Source organism: Bombus bifarius, unplaced genomic scaffold, assembly GCF_011952205.1.
Source record: "Bombus bifarius isolate JDL3187 unplaced genomic scaffold, Bbif_JDL3187 scf7180000008006, whole genome shotgun sequence".
NCBI classification, from domain to species: Eukaryota; Metazoa; Arthropoda; class Insecta; order Hymenoptera; family Apidae; genus Bombus; species Bombus bifarius.
Window position 1 is genome coordinate 1,690,086 of NW_022884384.1, and position 21,115 is coordinate 1,711,200.

The following is a 21,115-nucleotide window of genomic DNA, read 5'->3' on the forward strand; positions in this document are numbered from 1 at the left end:
TATTTATTTACAACAATCTATATCAATACCATATTGACTAATAATATACAAGTCGGTAATATCTAATAAATAATAAAACTAGTAATTTAAAGTACTTTAATTTCCAAATGATATTCAAACCAGGAAAGTTTTACGACGTATATCATTTTGAAATACTAATTTTTAGATTTATCAGATATTGAATACAACTGCAATTTTTTTTATATATAAAAATATAAACAGAGTCTTTGTTCACAAATCGTTAAACAGTTATTAAACAACAAATTAATTAGTTAATAAGATCACTGATAAAATTTTGTAAAATACGTAATTTAATTTTATCAATCGTCTATACAAATTTTAACGTGAATATTGTTCAGATATTTCAGAATCGAGAACGTCTATACGATATTTTAAGTATCAAATCTACGAAGATTATACATACAGAAAAACAAAAATTGAATATTTCATTAAAATAAATATTATTTAAAATAATTAGTTGCACCATTACTTTGGTCGAGTATATGGACAATGTAGTGCGCTATTAAAACATATATGTATACAAATACAGACTTCTAAGTACAACAAACTATGTATTACTTTTAAGTAGTTTAGAGTGGAAGTGAAATTATGTTTGATTAAATGTCAATTCTTTTTAACAAACTTATATACATCTATCATATCTTGACGGAGCTAGTAGAATAAGTTGAGCTTACATATAATATTATGCTTAATCATCGTGTATATTCACATTTTGTTTTTAATCTATCGGCATTTTGGTATAAACGCAAATGGGACGAGTGCAAATTCAATAAACATATACGTATAAATAATAAATTTGCAAACGATATACGAGGTGACAAATTACATGTAATCTAAATACTGCAGACGTAAGTAATTTATTTCTTTTTGATTGTTTTATAGTCGCAGGTAGAATTATCTAAAGACCTGAGAAATTTCTATATGCTTAAATAAGGTATTTCTGATGAAAAATCAGCATTACGTGTTAAGAATGACTTTATTCGTTGCTATCTTCCTACCTACAATGCCAATTTGTCTTATACTACGGACCGTTTCGTTTGATTAAAAATATACACAGTATTTATAAAATAAACAGGAACATGTCACCATATTCGTCTCCCGTCGTTGATGACAAAAATGTAATTTCTTTTTCGCTTATCTCTTTTTCCTATTTTTGAGCCCTCGTAAAAATAACTCTCTCCCCTTCTTTTCATAAGTTCAAAAAACATCCGCCTATAACTCTATGGTTTAACATGCCTGATGTTATTACATAATATCCTATGCATTGTATCTACAAGGCGCGTGCAGAAAGTCATATTCATGTTGTAAAAAAAGTTATATATGTACTCGTTTTACAAGTATATTCGACAATTGAGTGTCGCTCGCCAAGCGTTAATGTTACAACTAGAACTTTCTCGATCCGGAAATAATTTCTTGATAAAGTTCTGGTGTGATTTCGACGTATTCTTTGTTACCGGATAAGAAGTACATCTTGTCTTGAATTTTGCTCGGATCGAAACCTTCCTTTTGAAGGTTCATCTTCTTCAACTTAAATGTCCCTGTTATTTCCAGTTCTTTCACAATTCGCAAGAAGATTGGTCTAGCGTATGCTGGCAGTGCTTTCTCTAAACCTTCTGCAAGAGCTTTGAAATCCAGAAGGCTGTCTGGGTCAACTATCGCTGCCATTCCTGCCCTTCCTTCCATTCCAGGCACCTTCGGTGATATTAAAATTAATTCACGTTTTTAGATTTAAAATACAGGTCAAACTTTATATACAAAAAAGTGTGACAAGTTTTACATAGTAATTAACTACGTCTTTTATTAAAATTATCTATGTATTAATGTTATATTAAAAGCGGATATAATTATTTTTGTTAACAAACCTGAACTCCGTAAACGGTAGCGTCTCTTTTTCCTGCAATATTACTGATAACTCCCTCCACTTCTGCAGTAGCAACATTTTCTCCCTTCCACCTAAACGTGTCGCCTACTCTATCCTTGAAATAGATATAACCGCATTCATCCTCTACTAAAATATCACCTAAGAAAAGAATTCCAGAAAATAGAAATTATCTTAAGAGAAAATCGTTGGTGGTAAAGACTTTTATTTAAACGAACATTTGATTGGACGAAGGTCCTTTTACGACTGCGTATAAGTCCCTTATCAGTTATTAAAGTACAACTCACCTGTTAGAAAGGCCTTATCACCTTTCACAAACACATCTTGTATTATTTTTCTTTTCGATTCTTCTTTATCCAGATATCCATTGAACTCTCTTAACGCGTCTCCTTCTTTTATTAATCCTATGAACATGCCTGGCTCATCTATCAAAAAAAAAAAAAGATAGTTTTGCAGAGAAAATAAGTAGAATTTCGTATTAAGTGTATTACAAAAATAAATTTAACACGACAAAACCAATATTTCAGCAAAGTTTGCTTTCGCATCCGTTATGAATTGTTTAATATCAAAGTTAAATTCTTACTTGTTTCTGCTCTTATACATAAGCCATTGGTTCCTCTAACAGGCTCGTATGTCTGGTTATTTACGCGGATAATTGCTAGAGGATGAAACACTCGTGGCACAATTAGTGGCACAAAACCGACGGCGCCAGTTCGACCGTCTAAATTAGCTGTAATACAACAATAACGAATTATTTAAGAATCTCTACTGTAAGAATTAAATATAAAAATTACAATAAGGAATATCAGCTTATGATTTATTGTTACAATTTTATTTGAATGCTATAAGTAAGTAAAATTGATTACAATATAAAATATGATCGAAATTCGAAATTGAATAAAGTATAAAAGAGAAGAAATTGAATAAAATATAAGAATATTTTCCAAATGTTTTTACATAACGTTCCTACATATATAATTAAAATATTGAATGTTACCAATGTTAGCATTGCCCTCGCTAGATCCGTAGAATTCGGAAATTCGTTTAATGTTGAAGCGTTTGACAAATTCGCCCCAAATCTGCGGCCTCATGCCATTTCCAAACATGAGTCTCAAACGATGCGCATTATCTTCCGGTTTGGGGGGTGCATTCAGCAAGTAACGACACATTTCACCGACGTATTGTGCTGCCTAACAAACAAAATTACAATTTGATAGGAACGGGCTATTGCATTTAAAAATTGCACAATGTCCAATCAATTGTTACACTACGCCGTGCACTGATTTAATAATTAAAAACGCATTAATAATACAAAATATTCTCTTATAAATTATGCAATTGTTGCAAATTAATCAGTAATGAAAACACTTAATATAATTTGGATGTTTTAGAGGTATTAACGATATCAGTAAATTAATTATTTTTCATAAAGTTTAGGAACAAAATAACGTCGAATATGTAATTTTACATATAGCAAAATGACTCAAATCTGTATAGCGCAATGTACTAACTTATTCTCGTTTATAAGCCGTTCCTTCTGCTTTGGAGAGACTAACGGATATCGTGACGAAAATGAGCGAATTGAAAATCCAATTTTGTAAGCATTAATTTCACTGAGATCGCTATACAGTATAAAAATTTTGTAAATCACCTACGGTACAATTATATTTGATGCAATCTGTCCAATAAGCCGACACTGAAAACTTGGTCCTTAACACGGTTGGTATACCTTTCAGAATTGCGAAACCTACTCCAAGCATTCCACCAGCAGTATGGTACAAGGGATTTGGATTGTATAGGATATCACCCGATCTCAAGCCCACCAAATTAAAGGGCATTACGACCAGCAAGTATCTGTAACACATACGTTACGTTATTATTTTTATTCTATGTATCATAAAGTACAACGAAATGATTAACGTTGTTTCAATTATTTATAAAACAAATAGTACTTTTATATGATAAATAGTAATCACTCAAAGCGTTATTGTCTGATTTGATGTGATCTTATCTGACGAGCTTGAAATTGAAATAGTTTTAAAGAATGTCAGCAGAAATAAAATATTTATAAAAAGCAGGAATCTAAAATAGAAAGAAATTCTTAAAATCTTTCTATATACTTTTTCATTGCAAGCCATGTTCAAAATTAATATATGACGTATGATTGAATTAAATTGCTTCTTTATTTCATCCAAAAGAATTAACGATAAATCGAAATGAAAGTTGACATGGACAGGAGCTAGGGTATTTTATTAGTAGCATAAAACAGTCATAATGCAGGCAGACAGGAAGCAGTCTCTGGGTGAAGAGACTACATTTACATGTAATCTCATTCTCGACGAGTCGTAAGGCTTTCCTGAGAGGATTATAGATCATTTATACGTTCAGCAGGTAGATAATTCATTCTGTACACGGAACTCTGTCTAAGCATAAATGAAAGTTTAAAAACCTTTACTAAAAATTGCTCTAACAGTACAAGTCGAGCTCGTTATCTGTTTTTTTATATACTCCATAACGAGCAGAATGGAAAATTACATATTTTCGATAAAATATTTCCAACGATACCGTTATCCGTAGAAAAAAACTTGGTTAAAAATATTTTATTTGCTAACAATAAATTAATCTACCACACTAGAAATGATAATTATTTGTAGTAGTAAAATGTCCAATGAATGAAACGTTCAATGTTTCATGCATGTACAATCATTTCTACCTTTAAAATTTTATTTCCTTTCCTACAATAATTTTTCTCTTTAGAGTTTCGTTCGAATTATATTGTTTATTAGATTTTAGATAATACAATTACGCAGACCTGGAATTATCGGTTCTATAATTATGTTACAAAGTTAATCGTAATCAGGAGATTTACTCAATCGCCATATAATACCATTAAAAGGAATACCGTTGATCTGACTTTAAGTCTCTAAAGCGTTGTCTTAATTTTGTCGTTCAAGACCGACCTAGGTACGGAGGGTCGATATATTTACATAATAAATCAACTTTTGTGTTAAAGATTATAGTAAATTCTAGGGTATAGTATCTAACGATACTATCAACCTTGACCACTTTTTAGTTAAAGTTCAATGCAAAAAAAAATCAAACCGCGTCATACAGAATGTGTTTCGCTTGCTTGATATTTTTAAAACTATAACTATACTTTCAAAACTAACGATTATATTTAACACGATTCGAAATAATAATTTTATAAATAATACCAAGTAAGCCAATCACCCTCTTTTAATTGAACTAAAGGTAACAGGATAAAAGCCTCGTTTCGCTACATTTGAGGGAAAGATTTAAAGAATATGGGTTCTTACCTCGAATTGAGAACTATTGCAACTTTCGGTAAACCAGTGGTACCGCTTGTGTAAAAGTATAGCAGCTTATCCCGGTAATTGGGTTCGTCTTTTACGACAGGCTCATTCGTGCTGGCTTCCGATATAAGTTTGTTCAAATCGTACACTCCGTTCTCACAGGTTTCAGACTTGAAACATACTTTGTATCTCGCGATTCCCTGGATCGAGTCCATAATGTCATCGACGGCTAAGAAAACAATTTAATTTTTATATATTTGTCCGAATTCTTGTGCTACCTACATTTCTATGATCGTCGTTATTTCTGACGTAGAAAATTCGATAATTTATACTACGATTTACACACAATCGTTGGAAGAATATACCGAAATGTCTCTTCAACTTTATTTTAATGATTTCAATGGCTGAACAAGCACTTCATTTACAGTTCCCTCATTCACCCTCTGTTATTTAAACAACCTTTCACATTCGACTAAAATAAACATGTGTAATCAGAGAAAATCACATTTTGTAATAAATTAAACGTTAAAGATAGCAAGTTATCTCCAATTCCATTAACAATGATCTTTACTGAATAATTGTTCTACATCTTAAATAACGATTTCTTTGTGATGTTTCGTCCCTTCGATTGCCTTTTTCCCCTTTCTTTATCACGTTGTAATTGTTGCAAGATAAATCACGTCCATGTCATATTTACCAGACGAGTATTCTTCCACGTAAATGATACTCTTCACTTCAGCGATACGAAGACAATGAATCAAAGACTGGAGACGCAAATTCGTGTTAATCAGTGCAGTAACGACACCGAGTTTTCCCAGGCCAAGCCAAATCGCGGCATATTCTGGTCTATTGGGCATCATTAAGGCCACAGCATCTCCTTTTACGTAACCAGCTTTTTGAAAAATATATGCTATCTGGTTGCTATATTTGTTAATCTGCAAGTTTGAATTTTTAAACATTATCCTCTTATTGTCTCTTATATCTGCAGATGAAAGAGAAAAAATAACCAATCGTTATATTCGGTGTACTATTTGCAAATAATAAATAATAAATAAAAAAGGAGAGTAAAATAAACAGAGACGTTTTTTCACTTGAATCTGTAATGATGCACGAAATACCTGTCTCTGGCTCTCTATAATTCTGTTTAAAAAATTAATTGAATTAATTTACAACCTTTTTATACGCTACTACAGATGTATTCGTGTTTTAGAACAAATGAAAATTATTTTCAACGGACAAGATTCCTGCAGACATATAAACGAAAATGTAATCTTCCTCTGCTTCGATGCTCTTTAAAGAAAACCGAAAGATTTAAATAATCGACAAATAAGCAATTAACGTCCACGATCGAAATTATTGAGCTCGCACGTTGCATATGTACGTACGTCGGAATAAGTCCAAACTTGATCCTCGAAGAAGAAGCAAGGCTTGTTAGGATAACGATCCACTCTTTTCTTAAAAACCTTCACGACGGTCATATTGTTTCGACGTTGCCCTTTTATTTCGATTTCTGCCGTAACAGCACGATACAGGAATCTGAAAATTATAAAGATAATTTTTCACGAGATTCAGAGTTTGATAAAATTATATATTTTTATCGAAAAACTTGAATCTCTCTTCTAGCTATATGTTTATTGCATTTGCAATTTAAAGTCGTCGTATAAATTTTTGTTTCGCGTTTATCGCGTTTTTTCGATACTACGATGCCTTAAAAAAAATTGATCTTAATTTTTTACGTACACACTGACGCAATTACGTTCATTCAAAAAAATATTTGCACAAACAAGATAACATTTATCTGTTTTAATTTCACGAAGCATGAATCGAACCTTGCTAATTTCTCCAAATAAACATATTTATCAGAAAAATATTTTAGCGAATTTTCAAGATTCGGGAACTCTACAGAATTAAAGTTTAACTTTGCCTACGATTTTATCAAAAAAAAAAAAAAATGTCATCAATTGTATTATCTTTTCGGAGTTCCTCGTAATCTTTTCGGATTACATGCATCGTATTTAATTGTTAGATTCGATAAGCTAAAAGTATGTATGTAAATACTAACGAATAGGTAAAAACTAGTGTCATTAACATCAGTAATGATAAAAGTTGCTAGATAACGCCTACAGTAAGTAATACAGTACAATATACTAGGAACGCTTTGTATACTAGAAAAGTTGGTAACGAAGATATTACATCGTATCGTATCTTAGATAGAAAAAGAAAAAAAAGACGAAGGTAACAGTTCGACTAGAAATCAATAGATAACAAATTCATTTTCTACTAAGAAGTAAATTTACTCGCATTGATAGAATACGGTACTAATTAATGGCATACTGCTAAACTTATAATTAATATAAATTAGTTCTATTCGCACATACAATATTCAGTGCAATTTTAAAATTACGACTAAGTCAACAATGTTCGAAACGATTTAATAAAGAAATTGTAAACATATACATATGTTGCGATATGTTGGTAGTCTATATCTAATATACGTATGTACGTAATGCGTCTAACAAAAGACGACCTACTTTTTCTTATCGTCTAATGCGTTGCATATTCTTATCTTCTAATTTCATTGCAAAATATTTAAAATTGAAAAATTTCTTATCTATCTATGCCTTGTATATTTTACTTTTTTTTTTTTTTGGAATTCTAAGGAAACTTAAATTTAGATAATCTACTTTCCTTCGTTGTCTATGCCTTATATTATCCAGTTTTCTCTGTGAAATTTAATCATGAAAAATTGCGAAGATACGTAATCATGTCGGATTTAAAAACTCGAAATTTTATACTCGAAATAGGAACATAGAGTTAAAACGTTGCTTAAAGTCCCCTGTATAAATCTTGATTTTTCGTCAAATACTTGTAAACGAAAGAAGATGTTAGATTTATTTCTTTTAGACCTCCAGGCTTGCATACTCCCTTCCGCTATCCATCTTATGTCTTAAAATTCTAATTATAAATACTCAACACTGTATAATCCATTCTCCCTCGTTCGCTTTCTATTTTCTATGTCTTCTTCGGATTTTAATCATATTTAGAACTGTCGGTTCATTACCCTTTGTCCTCCTATGTTTTTAATGTCGTATATTTTTTCTTCGAATTCCCATCGTTCAAAGTTGAAAATTATCCAACTTCTTCAGCTTCGATAATTAAGATCGAAACTTTTCACTTCGCTTAACGTTGTGTTCTCTATTTTTTCACCAAAATATTCTATTTCTATCATACAGAAAATTATAAAATTCAAGATTGCTTGTGTCGTTTATTTGAAACAAATATTTAGAACGATACAGGAACTGTGATTATACGCAAACATTTACCTACGATTTTATTGGACGGTAAAATTTCATTGCTGCTTACGCTACTATTTATATTACGTTTCATATCATAGACATAACACGTTTTAATGTGAATGATCATTTATCGAGACGCCATTGATGGGACATCGTATATAACGTTTGAACTTTGAACAATTATGAGAAAACAAGTAAAACTTACAACCGATTCAAATTTGTTTGTCAGTGATAAGTTAGTTTAAATGACATTATCGCATGGCCAAAGATACACATTGATTGAACTTTGGAATTTTTATCAGTCACAGGAAGTGCGATGCGCGTACGTGCACCTTTTCCAGTAATAACAAGCTTTGATGTTCATCCTACGATGTCAATTATAACAAGTAGTTATATAAAATCTTGTGTACTAGTTAGTAGTATGTGTATACGTATTTAAATAGTTCAGCTATCTACTGGACAAATAGGAAAATTCATCTTTTTTCATTACCTCGTGTATATCGTATATAGCGATGCGAGAACATAATCGCTGCTAATTCCGATCAGGAGCAACAAATGGTATTAAAATAGACTTAGGATAGATCCGACGAGATTTCTACGCTCGTATTTACGATTCTTTGATTTGCAAAGTATATATGTAATTAGCAAATAATCGCGAAACACAACAAGACAGGAGCTTTTGATAAAAATCTCAGTGATAACAAGATAATACCAGAAGCATCTTCCTTTTCGAGTCATTTCATATTTTATAACGCAATTTACCTCTACTTTTTCTACTGATCGATCTCATATCGCTAGATTAAAAGCTATTAAAAATACTAAATAGAAAAATACGTTTTTTCCCGCCTCTTAAGCCTTTGTCATACAGAAAATTGTACTCGATCAGCTTTGTATCAACTTTTACAAATACGCTCAACTGACTAATACTATTATGCGTCGACACAATGCAACGGATACAGACAACTCTTGGGTACAGAAAAGTGCGAGGAACGTATTTATTACGAGATGTAATAGCAGCAGAGAGAAAGAGAGAGATACGATCCATTTTTCTCCAATAACAATTCCATACTCTTCTCACATCTTGTTTGATCTTCAAATATTCTATCAAATCATCCCTCTCTAATCTACTCCGTTAACCTTTGTATTCCGCAATCGAAGTTCATTTAACCATCGATGGTAACGGAACTATGTTTCTCGCATTAGACAAATAATTCCGCGTTCTGCTCTCGATACTGACACTACCGATATCACTTTGCCGTACTATCGAGTAACGTGTGCATTACTTTTGCGACATATACGTACAGAAAAACGAGTAGATACGAGCATATTTACCAAAGTAAGCATTTCTTTTCTCTAACGGTCTTTTTAGCCAACGAGCGTAGCCTTACGCAGGTCAGTGACCGTTGATGATTGAAGAAACGCATCTGGTATGAGCAAGTACTTTCTCGTCGCGGACGAAAGCGAAACGTTTGAAAAACAATCAAAAAGGCTCTACGAAGGTACTGTTAATGACTTTGTGTGGAGCGAAGCAGGTGATAAAAGACTGATAAGGAGCCGCGATATGAATGTTGAGTTATTGAGATCAAGCGTACAGAGAACCGAGCTTCCTATATTTTTCTTTGTCATTATTCCTTTATTAGTGAGCTTTCTCCTTCTAACTACATAATAAATATAATGTATAAAGATTATAGGAAAAAATATGATAAGTAGATTTTTGAATAAATAAATGTTGCAAACAGAGAGAAAATAAAATTCGCTGTTTTACGCGTTAACGTAATAAAAAATAAATTAAACAGTCACAAGGAAACGAAATATTATATAGTTACGATAACTGTGAAATGTTTAGTCTAGACTAATGAACATTGCTTTTATAAATACTTCATAAACGCAGCGAATGACCTGCACATGGTAAGGCTACGAAATATAGCACATCCAAAGAGATTCATAGTATAAATTTCCAGACGTGAACTTTTTCTAGTAATAAAGCTTGTCGTACAATAGTCTCGCGAAGACCTTATGCACTTTAAACCGAGATCGATATAGCTATATAAATAAATATTCATTTTCCTAAAAGCTTCAACACTTTCTCATTGTATTTTTAAGTAATATCTTACTACTACCTCCTGAATAACCTCTGACGCAGTCAGAAAGAGTTGTTAACGAATACTATATAATTTTCGCTGTCTGATACATTCAATACGATTCATCAATTATCGGCATTCAACGATTTCCAATATTTGGTGAAAAGTTTTCTCTACTTCGATCCTATCAGTTTCCGCATGTAACGTTGATAACTTTATGAAAATTTATATTTTCGCCAATATAAAAAAGATGGGCTCTAGATAAAGAATTATTTTACATACCGTAATAAATCTTATAACGAGCACTATAATTTGGGTGTTTTGTACGTTCCTGCATTATGTTCATTGTTACACTTTCAAACTCTCCACGAATGCCTTAAAATTAGCAGTCGATCGATAATAATAGATTTAGGACTTACTTTAGGTCACGAGGTAGAACTTTGCAAATGATATATAGCTTCCGATGAAATTTGCAGATAACTGGAAGTAAGGCCAAAGCAAGCGCGACCTGGGCAATCTTGTTGAACCCAGGGAAACCGAACCTCGTCGCCACAACACCGAACATCGCAGCAATAACACCCAGAGCTAACAGCAAAAGTGTAACATCCATGATCCAGCGTCACCCAGTCTGTTCGCTGAGTTCTGGTACCCGTACCTCGGAACTGCAAAAGATAACACGATGATCAGTTTCCTTATATGTATATCGAATATGAAAAGACCAATTATATCGCGTACCGTTCTTCTACTCAGGGTAAGAACGTTTCCACGAGAATAACGTCGCTACTTTTGCACCAAAGAAGATTAATTTTATTTTCTATTTTACATATAGGAAAGTCAACTTCTATGTAGAACGATTACTCTCTGGCGGTTCAAAATTATGTAAGGTAACACAATCAGTAGCTTTATTTCTGACTCGCACAAAGTGTAGCGATCAATACTTAGCATTTTAAGGGTTGACGACGTAATCGTATCAATTATTCGCATATCGAACCAAACTTTCTTAAATTTTATTAAATTCTGGCGCATTTAAATGCCACGGCCAGTCTTTTCTATTTTGAAGCCAACAAAAACACGCCACGAACGATGTTTGCATCTGAGAGTCATGCTACGAACCACGGTCAGTCTCTTTGTTAAAGAACTTACACCGAATTAATACGACAAGGTTCTTTGTTTCAAAGATGCACGAGATTGCTTGGACGGCCTCCTTGTCTTGGAGTCGCACGTGTTACAGCTCCGACAACCGCAACCTTTCGCTATAGGGATACGCGAGTGCCACAACAACGATCATTTATACCTATGTGCAACGTGTCACGATCAATATTACATCCAGAACCGCGTAAAACGCCCCGATGAATCTTTCATGCTCGAATGTCACATCGTCACTTTATATACATATAACAAAAACCTACGAGTTAATGTTTTAAAAGATAAATACCACGACCATTTTAAGTTATTATTAGATATCGAAACCAAATAAGATATTACTATACTAACTATAACTATGCAAAATTCGATGCATTTTGATGTTCCACTATCACGACTCTTTATATCCCTTTATATCACAATTACAATCGTGACGATCAATATATCCTATGTTTTACTAATACCACGATCCAGCTGAGACAATATATAAAAATATCACAATCTTTTGATCCAATCCCAATCCAGTTCTCTCATATATATTTTGTACAAAATACCAAGTGATTTTAACAAAATAGCTGGAAATTTATTCGAGATTTCTTCTGTTAAGATGAAATTGCATGTGGTGCACGAGAATAAATAAGTACCTTACTCGTTTCAAGGGGTACGAGAAGCACCACGGTTGATCCTGAATTGAAAATCGTACGAGACAGCGTGCAAATCAATATCCTGTGCCTCTCGGAGCGAGGCCACTCTCGACGATGCACCAACAACACTAACAGCCGGCAAAGCGACTGACTTGACTGCAGACACCGCGTTCCGACGGCACTTCGCTATTGCGCCACCACTGAGAATAATTCCCGAGCGATAGTGTACGTACAAAGCAACAGAAAATCGAAGTTTTATTTTAACGAGATTCCTACCAACGGCGTTCCTCCAACTTCACGTTCCTGTCGCATCGCTACTAGGCATGCCCAGCCACTCTGCGAACCTGAGCAAGCGCCGTTTTGTTTCGTGTATGCTTTTTGCTTTCAAGTTTGCCTATTGAGAGTTTTTTTCAAAAATCACGGTTAAAGATAAACGAGCAAAGAAAAGTGAAATGGGAAAAAAAATTCTATTCGAAAACGTTTATTAGAAACAGTTTGCTTTTTGTGTAAAGAATGCTTGAAAATTTATATTATTACGTTTCTTGCTCCTCATTTGTATAGACTATAGACGTTAATCTACGATTCTTGTCGGTCGTCTTCATACACACAAACTTGCTGCAGATATTTCGCCAGAAGGCGATGTAATGTAATAAACATAAGAAGCACGCGAGGAGTTTAAAACTTATGGAATAATGTAACTTAAAAATCATTTTTGCCAAAATATGTTAAATATGCTGTAGACATTTATTCGAGATTTCAATTTAATTATAATTCTGGTAACTAATATAATACGTTGTTATGTACGATACTTTGTTAGTTTTCAACATGAAAACTTCTGCAATCATTACTATTTACTTTTACATATTTATTAATTATAAATACAATAATGCTCTAGAAAAATTCGATCACATATATTTTACATTCACATATATTTTAAAATAAAAATTCATATTGTCAATGAAAGAATTATAATTTTTAATGATCTGCGTATAATTAGATTGCAGCACCATCTGTATGTTAAAGAACAATGAATAATCAGTATTCATATAGCATAGTATATTTTAATCGAAAATATATGATTCGTAATATACGAAAAATAAACTTAAATAATATTAAAGATTGCGATATATATAAAATACAAATAGGTAATACAATAGCGCATCATTTTGATTTTCAAAACAAATTTCATATTATCTCCAAATGGTTTAAATAAAACTGATTACCAGGAAGAGAAATTCAATTGAAATCACCAAAATTTTGATTATATCTATAATTTTATAATCACATTGGAACAAAACCTATTAAATTTAAAGTATTATTTTAAATTTATTAAAATTGTTATGAAGATTTAATAAATTAAAAAAGACAGACATACTTGAGGCTGGTTTGCTCGTAAACAGTAAAGCTTAAAAATCTATTAAAAATGCAAATAAAATACGATCGTTATTCATTTTATTGTAAAATTAAATAATCATGCAATCGCATGTTACAAAAACATATATGCAATCAAGTTTGATAAAATAATACACATGTATTAACTCTCTTTGTAATTTATATAAGTCTTTTATATTGAGCGTCGATAAAATCAAAATTCATAGCAGGAATGTTATATGACAGGAAGAAAGTTTGATGTAGAACTATTCGATCACATGCTTTAATTCGTAATCTTCATATTATTGACCTGGTCACAGTAACTTTATTATTCATGTTTTATCATTTTCAATACATATTTTACTGTTACATTTCTTTCAGAATACGTGTTATAGAACACGTGTTTCTGCAACACATTTACTATTATCTAACGAAAGAACAAATATCGTTTAAACGTATTTTAATTAGTTCTTAAACTACAACTGTTCATAAACGGGTGAAAGTGTAAATTATTTTTCATAAAAACATTTAAATCCGTGATTTATAGAATTAGTATACGATTTATAAAATAACGTGCTAGTTTGTACAATTATTAGTCATTCGATTGTACGACTATGTATTAAGTGTACAACAATTTTAATATGAATTATCTCTATCATTTTACTAGAACCGTTCGACAGAGAATTTAAGCATAAAAAGTAAATAAATGTAGTTCTACCTTATAAATAAGCACCACTGACATTTCACTGTTACTTAAGTTGGATATGTACTTGACACACGTTTATGTAAAAATGCAATAGTTCTGCAACCGCATCAGCCATTTATAATCAGCATGCTACTGAATTAAACTCTCATAAAATGTTAAACAGATGTACAATAACTAACATATCTTATTTTTATTATAGCATTACTGATTTGGAGCTAAGATAGGAAATGATGGGAAGACTTAATGAACGTCCTGAAAGTGAATGTATATTTAAAAATAAGTAGTTCTTCGTGGATTTAAAAAAAATAAAGTTGGTGGCAATATGATTTGTAGCAATTCACAAAGAAATTACCTAAGTTTGCTGGATTGGATATAATTTTTACATTGATCTACAACGGTAAATATTCTAAAATAATTATAAATTCCTTCTGTTCAATTTTGTGGACTTTTCTTGTTATATGCATTTATATCTTCTAAGTTCAAAATGTCAAATTCTATGATATTTTTTCCTGCAAATTGTCCAAATACTCCGTTTGATATACTACGTTTAACAACTGCAAAATAAAGATATATACATTAGTCCAATCAATAATATTAAACAATCATTAGATAGTATTGAATATACCGACCATTTGAATTTACTTTTGTCAACATATATGTTGAGAAATCCTGACATTCATGAGCTATATATGTCCCAAGAACTGAGAAATCAGAGATTGGTGGAGTGACCACTTTCATTGTTCTACGCACAATTTCTGTGTCTACTTCGTAATAACCTGCAACCATTATACAAATAAAAAATATATTATTATATTACTTATTTCCAAATTCGAATTCATTTGTTTTACAAAATATACGAAAATTACCATTATACATTTTTCTGAGAAGATCATACATATTGCGCGGTGGTAAAATTGCTTGACGATCAAGTGGCATCACAAAGCAACGTTGTCCATCAATATCAATTATGCCACTTTTATTCTATAAAGAAATAAATTATACAAAGTAATATATTCTTTCTGTCAGATACCTTATATAATACATATTTCAACATGCTTACAATGTTAAAATCATGTACAAATCGACCTTGACGCCCGCCACGGAAATGTGGCACATCAATTTTCTCATAGTGCTCATTTTCCAAATCGATCTCAAATCGTTCCTTGAAGAAGCTTCTCGTGTTACTTATATTTCTGATCATATCCATAGTTTCCTGCTCTGTAATTTTCGTCATATCTGTTTTACTCAAACTAAGTTCAATAGCTTTTACAAAATCCATAGCTTCTTGTCCTGCAGGTCTTCTAAAACCTTGTACAACCATATTAGAATCTGCTATCAAGCCTTCTTGCAGTACATCTTTGGTATAAGGTGTTTTGCTTGATTTGTCATAAGGAATGGTGTACCATCCAGTTTTAATTTTGTGCATTTGTGTTCTAGCATATTGTCTGTATATGTATAATCCACCTATGACTCCAATTAGCAGAATCATAAATGCAACGATAAACAGTAAAAATGTTGCGGTCACATGAATGCGATAAATGCTTCTCCGAGAAACAAAATAATGACCTCCCACATCGGACTTCAAGCATTGTGCCTCCGCATCCCGTTTATCATTTTCCTGTTTACATAATGATATTTATTTATACTGAACCCTACTTCATGAGTTTTGATGAAAACAATGTTTGATGAAGAAAAAAATATCATTTTAATATTCACAACGATTAACTAAATGGGAACAGTAATTTTCTAGAGGTGAACTCTCATCTATCTATATCAATTTTGCAATCCCACCACCACTATATCGTCGCTGGTCTGCGATAATGGTGAATACGTGTAACGAACTATTAAACGACGTCATAAAATGTATCAAATACGCAGCACTATGCAAGAGGCAAAGATAAAATTACATTTACACACAAATAAATTTATTAAAAATGAATAAAATTCATGGAGAACGATAAATTCGATGACATGATGAATATTTATTTATAAAGAGCAAACTAGATTTAAAATTTCTGCGATTATTTCTATTAATGTTTCATCGTTAACAACATTAAAATATCACTAATGCTAGAGTTTGATAAATATCAAAATAGTGCTAACCGCTGAATTCTCCGCAATAAACAACGGTTGTTCCTTCTTCTCAGTAATGGCCTTTGTGATGATCGTCATCTTGATAAATGTTTTGATTTCAGTATTCTTTTAAATATCAATAGACCTCTAGCACGGAAATTTTTTCCGTGCGTTCGATCGTACAATTATAACGAATAATCACCACACTTTGGCAAATATCGAAATGTAACACAACTTACACAACGTAGCTAAGTATCGCGCGCTATATCCACAAAATTTCAGGATGAACTACATACATACATACACATAACTACACACACATATAAATGCAACCGAGATTGATCGGTGACAACCGCGCCCTCAATGCACTAATAAATACTATTTGCGCATGCGTCAACTCCGTGTGAAAGGAAGTCGACCGCTTCTCAATGTTTTCTACGTATAACAGGTATTTTATGTATTTATATGTGCACATTTTGATTGCACACACATGCGCGCGCACACACACGCGCGCGCACACACACACAACGATACAACTAAGAATATTACATGATTTACACAAAGCACGAAGTCTTAATATTATTATTATTATTTAATATCTTTTTTATGCATTCAATGTTTACAGTATTTTCAATTACGATATATAGAAATTATGGATAAAATTCAGTGTACATTTCAAAATGCTAAATCAAAAGAGGAGCAGGGAAATAATTTGATTAAAAAAGAAGAAATAATTGATAAATGCGCAGAACTTGATCATGATGAATTAGTCAAGCTAACAAAAGGAGCAATTCGTAATATAATTGAAAGTGATCCGTTACTTTCTGGTCTACCGGCGGATGTTACTATCGAGGAACTCAAAGCTCAAATTGCAGTTGCACAAGGACAAGCGATAACTTTGTATTTGAATCGTGGAGAATTGCCAAAACTTGGAATTGTGGTGAGACATTTTTCAAATAACTTTTTATATATTTTTATATTTTGTATTACGTTGTTATACATTTTATATTGTTTGTATATAACATTTACTATGTTTGATAATTAAAATAAAGAAAAATTAGGATAACAATCTATATAACGATTTTTGGATTATTTTAAATTGATTCTTTATGATTTTAGGTACCCCCTCACCACACTACAGTCGTAGATCTCAAGAAAGCTATAAAACGACATACAAATTTATCTCTGAAGAGAGAGAAAGTCAAAAAGAAGATAAGTTGGAAACATATTTGGAAAAAGTATCATCTATGTTTTGAGAATGTTAGATTAATAGATGACAATGAAAATATAAAAGCTTATGGAATCACAAACAAAGTAGAATTACATTATGTAAAAAGACGTAGAGAAAAAAACAAATTGATAAAACACTCTTAGTTTTTGCGTAAAACGTGTAATATGTAAATACTGCAATTTTACATTACATAGCAATTTATACTTTAAAAAGTACATTATACTATTATTATTAATGAGATTTCTTATATATATTATTTTTCAGGTAAACATTTGTATTGTGGTTGTTGAATTTCACATTTTAGATATGGATTGACATCTTCTAATAAGAAACAAGTTAATTCGAATGCTGCAGATCCATGAAAATTAGTCACAGTTAATTTCTTCAAGTTAGGCATTCTATATAGTGCTTCTAGTCCCCTTTCTGTTACATTTTCACATTCTGATACGTCAAGATGCTCTAACTTTGGAAATTCTGCAGACAATTTATCCAATGACCAATCATCAATTGTTTTACAACCTCTGAAGCTTAGTGTTCTTAAATTATAGAGATTAAAAATAAAATCAAGATGTTCAAATCTTATAGGATATCCATTGAAATCTATTTCCTCTAAAATAAAGTTTTCATCATATTCTTCTGGCAATTTTGAAAGTTCATTCTTCTTAGTTTTATCTATCCATTCATTGTGATTTTTGAACCTTATTTTACCGCTACACTCTATAACATACTTAGCTGCTGCCAAATCTGGACCTGCTAAGATATATTTTTTATATTGTTCTTTTTCGACATATTCCTTATAATTATCCTTTTGACGTTTCCACCAATGTTGTAGACGGAATACAAGAAAATCATACGAATTAGGTGCTTCTACCTTTACAAGCATTCCTAGTGGTGGACCGTAAACGTGTCTGCCATAAGCTTCTGCTTTTGTTCCAACAGTAACTTGTCGTTTACGTAAATACTTTATAAAGTGACTGATAGCTTCATGGTTATCATAAAACGAACGTGTCACGTTAACCTGTACCGGTCTATAAACACTTTTATGTTCAAAAATTTGTTTGAATATCATGCGGGTATAACGTTGACGTAACATTTTTATTATGTAGTTTCATGTATGAATGATATCTCTTATCTCACAAATTTGTCTTGTCTCATAACTTGTTTCAAAATATGTATAATTTTATAATATTCATTTAATAACAATACTTTTGCAAAAATAAACAGTTGTTCACTAAAGCTATTGAACATCAGCGAGTATATATGTCTAATAATATACACTGGGCATGTTCACTATAATGATACCGTGCTGTCGATAGTCAACATAATATATCGATTTACCGCCGTAATTTAAATTATAAAAATTTCACGAATCATAAAAAATCCTCGAACCAATGATTTCTTTTACATACATTACTTGGCATAGTTATACATACGTGTCGTAATAGAACAAGAAATACTATCATGGATGATCAGTATGTATATACATTAAATTGAAAATTACTTCAATAGCAATTATAGCATTATAGTAATACTAATTGAATGGTATTGAAAATTTGTATGGGTATCTGTAGTTTTGTTATTATTATTGTATATTATCTAATTATTAATGCAATAAATTTGATACTCAATTAAGGAATTATTAAAGTTATTAATTAATTGAATACCGAAATAATATTACGTACTAACACGTTGTATTGTTTGCTACTATTGTTTGCTACTAAGGCTAATATTAATACTAGTAACACTACTAATGCTAATAAATATTATAATAAAAGTAAGATATTTTAAATGAATCAGTAGTTTGTGACGTGTAATTATTTTAACCTATACAATTTCTTTTGTGTACCGTACAATTTATAAAAACATGAGTTAATATTTTAAGGAAGGTGTACTTAAATTAACAAAAGAATATAAAATATTAAGTTTGATAAGATACCCTTTATATTTTATATTGAATTATTTGCTCAAATTTAAAACTATTTGAAATTGACATGTCAAACATCTGAACGAATATGCAATGTTCAACAGTCGACAGTAATCAATTTACATTCTGCGCTAGATATTTGTCGCTAGATATTTCTTTGGTGTTGCTGATGAAACTGCAATACGTCTTATAATATACTTGTGCCGGTATTTTTGTGTGCAAAATATATAAGGTGAGAAAAGATATAATTAATCCAATATAATTTATAAAGCATGTAATTTTTTATTTGTAATAATGTGTATTATTATTAAAAATGATCTAATATTCTAACAGTATTGGCGATGTCAATCTATTAATCGTATTTTGATTAAAGGGGTAATTATTTTTGGATTAATATAAAAGTCATTGGTGTGCAATTTATTAAAAGTTTGACAAGATGATGGAAGATATGCAAGAAGAGGTTAGTATTTTTCTCTTTTTCAAATAAAATATGTGTCTATTTCTGAATTGTCAGAATATGTGAACATACAGTATAGATTCATATTTTAATGCTTTTTTATATATTTATTTATTATAAACGATGTTTATTTTAATGACAAAAATGACTGTTACCTTGATAATGATAGCTTATTTTACATGTACATTCACATTTGATTTAAATGACTAATATCTTTATATAGTAGTTTAGCGAGTACTTTAATATTTTAGACCCAATTTGTGGTCGATGATGTAAGCAAAATTATTAAGGAAGCGATTGAAGTATCTATTGGGGGAAATGCTTATCAACATAACAAAGTAAATCAGTGGACCTCGAATGTTGTCGAAGGATGTTTGGGGAATCTTACAAAACTTCAAAAGCCATATAAATATATAGGTATGTATTTTTATAATTCACAAGAACCAATTTAGTAATTGTAGTTAAATAATTCATCTTTTGTTGAACTAAAAAAATTGTTTTAGTGACTTGTACTATAATGCAAAAAAATGGAGCAGGACTGCATACTGCGAGTTCTTGCTATTGGGATAATGCTACTGATGGTAGTTGTACAGTGCGTTGGGAAAACAAGACAATGTATTGTATCGTTTCTGTATTTGGCCTAGCAATTTAACTGACTCTAGTATTTTAAACGCTTTTCTGATAAACTAAAATCTCAACAAAGAATAAAATTTCGTTTACTAAGTTGCAAAAATTACAAGTATGGTGTAGGAAATATAAAATCTATTTTACACAATAGCCTCTTCCTTTTCACGATATATTATGTATTTTTTATATTGCAAATACATTGCATTTAAGACACTAATTATTGTATTTATTAACTAAAATATTTTGTTGTTTTTGTATGTATATATATGTATTTATTATAATTAGGAAGTAATATTAAAAGCATCTGTTTTAATATTTTGCAATTTTTATATAAATGGTATTTATTAT

At 31.2% G+C, this 21,115-nt stretch overlaps 5 protein-coding genes across 10 annotated transcripts; 2 read left to right on the forward strand and 3 right to left on the reverse strand.

Annotated features, from left to right (window-relative positions):
• Window positions 1–288: 288 nt before the first annotated feature.
• LOC117206433 (long-chain fatty acid transport protein 1-like) lies at window positions 289–12,801 on the reverse strand. 3 transcript variants are annotated; one of them, XM_033445774.1, is made up of 12 exons: window positions 12,655–12,801; window positions 12,379–12,578; window positions 11,011–11,253; window positions 6,600–6,750; window positions 5,912–6,149; window positions 5,218–5,443; window positions 3,556–3,754; window positions 2,898–3,090; window positions 2,484–2,630; window positions 2,188–2,325; window positions 1,884–2,041; window positions 289–1,713 (listed from the first exon to the last, which is right to left on the reverse strand). In XM_033445774.1, the coding sequence occupies exons 3-12, from the start codon at window positions 11,199–11,201 to the stop codon at window positions 1,405–1,407; spliced, it is 1,950 nt and encodes a 649-aa protein (XP_033301665.1). In that variant the 5' UTR covers window positions 11,202–11,253; window positions 12,379–12,578; window positions 12,655–12,801; the 3' UTR covers window positions 289–1,404. The 3 variants fall into 3 exon arrangements, with proteins under 3 accessions (XP_033301665.1, XP_033301666.1, XP_033301667.1); XM_033445775.1 differs by having other exon boundaries at window positions 12,384–12,757; XM_033445776.1 differs by lacking the exons at window positions 12,379–12,578; window positions 12,655–12,801 and adding an exon at window positions 11,327–11,429.
• A 1,209-nt stretch (window positions 12,802–14,010) lies between these two features.
• Window positions 14,011–16,877, reverse strand: LOC117206436. 2 transcript variants are annotated; one of them, XR_004487390.1, is made up of 6 exons: window positions 16,559–16,877; window positions 15,516–16,073; window positions 15,322–15,436; window positions 15,085–15,231; window positions 14,808–15,009; window positions 14,011–14,707 (listed from the first exon to the last, which is right to left on the reverse strand). XR_004487390.1 is itself a non-coding variant. In XM_033445783.1 (5 exons), exons 1-5 carry the CDS (start codon window positions 16,625–16,627, stop codon window positions 14,888–14,890), a joined length of 1,011 nt encoding a protein of 336 aa, XP_033301674.1. In that variant the 5' UTR covers window positions 16,628–16,877; the 3' UTR covers window positions 14,804–14,887. The 2 variants fall into 2 exon arrangements, 1 of the variants encoding a protein (XP_033301674.1); XM_033445783.1 differs by lacking the exon at window positions 14,011–14,707 and having other exon boundaries at window positions 14,804–15,009.
• Window positions 16,866–18,084, forward strand: LOC117206438 (U11/U12 small nuclear ribonucleoprotein 25 kDa protein-like). 2 transcript variants are annotated; one of them, XM_033445786.1, is made up of 3 exons: window positions 16,866–16,976; window positions 17,154–17,468; window positions 17,648–17,910. In XM_033445786.1, the coding sequence occupies exons 2-3, from the start codon at window positions 17,181–17,183 to the stop codon at window positions 17,900–17,902; spliced, it is 543 nt and encodes a 180-aa protein (XP_033301677.1). In that variant the 5' UTR covers window positions 16,866–16,976; window positions 17,154–17,180; the 3' UTR covers window positions 17,903–17,910. The 2 variants fall into 2 exon arrangements, with proteins under 2 accessions (XP_033301677.1, XP_033301676.1); XM_033445785.1 differs by lacking the exon at window positions 16,866–16,976 and adding an exon at window positions 18,024–18,084 and having other exon boundaries at window positions 17,042–17,468; window positions 17,648–17,918.
• On the reverse strand, window positions 17,635–19,041 carry LOC117206437 (distal membrane-arm assembly complex protein 2). Its single transcript, XM_033445784.1, has one exon. It carries the CDS (start codon window positions 18,850–18,852, stop codon window positions 18,013–18,015), a length of 840 nt encoding a protein of 279 aa, XP_033301675.1. The 5' UTR covers window positions 18,853–19,041; the 3' UTR covers window positions 17,635–18,012.
• A 6-nt stretch (window positions 19,042–19,047) lies between these two features.
• LOC117206439 (dynein light chain Tctex-type) lies at window positions 19,048–20,984 on the forward strand. 2 transcript variants are annotated; one of them, XM_033445788.1, is made up of 4 exons: window positions 19,048–19,231; window positions 20,057–20,143; window positions 20,392–20,557; window positions 20,644–20,984. In XM_033445788.1, exons 2-4 carry the CDS (start codon window positions 20,120–20,122, stop codon window positions 20,790–20,792), a joined length of 339 nt encoding a protein of 112 aa, XP_033301679.1. In that variant the 5' UTR covers window positions 19,048–19,231; window positions 20,057–20,119; the 3' UTR covers window positions 20,793–20,984. The 2 variants fall into 2 exon arrangements, with proteins under 2 accessions (XP_033301679.1, XP_033301678.1); XM_033445787.1 differs by lacking the exon at window positions 19,048–19,231 and adding an exon at window positions 19,564–19,915.
• Window positions 20,985–21,115: the final 131 nt, after the last annotated feature.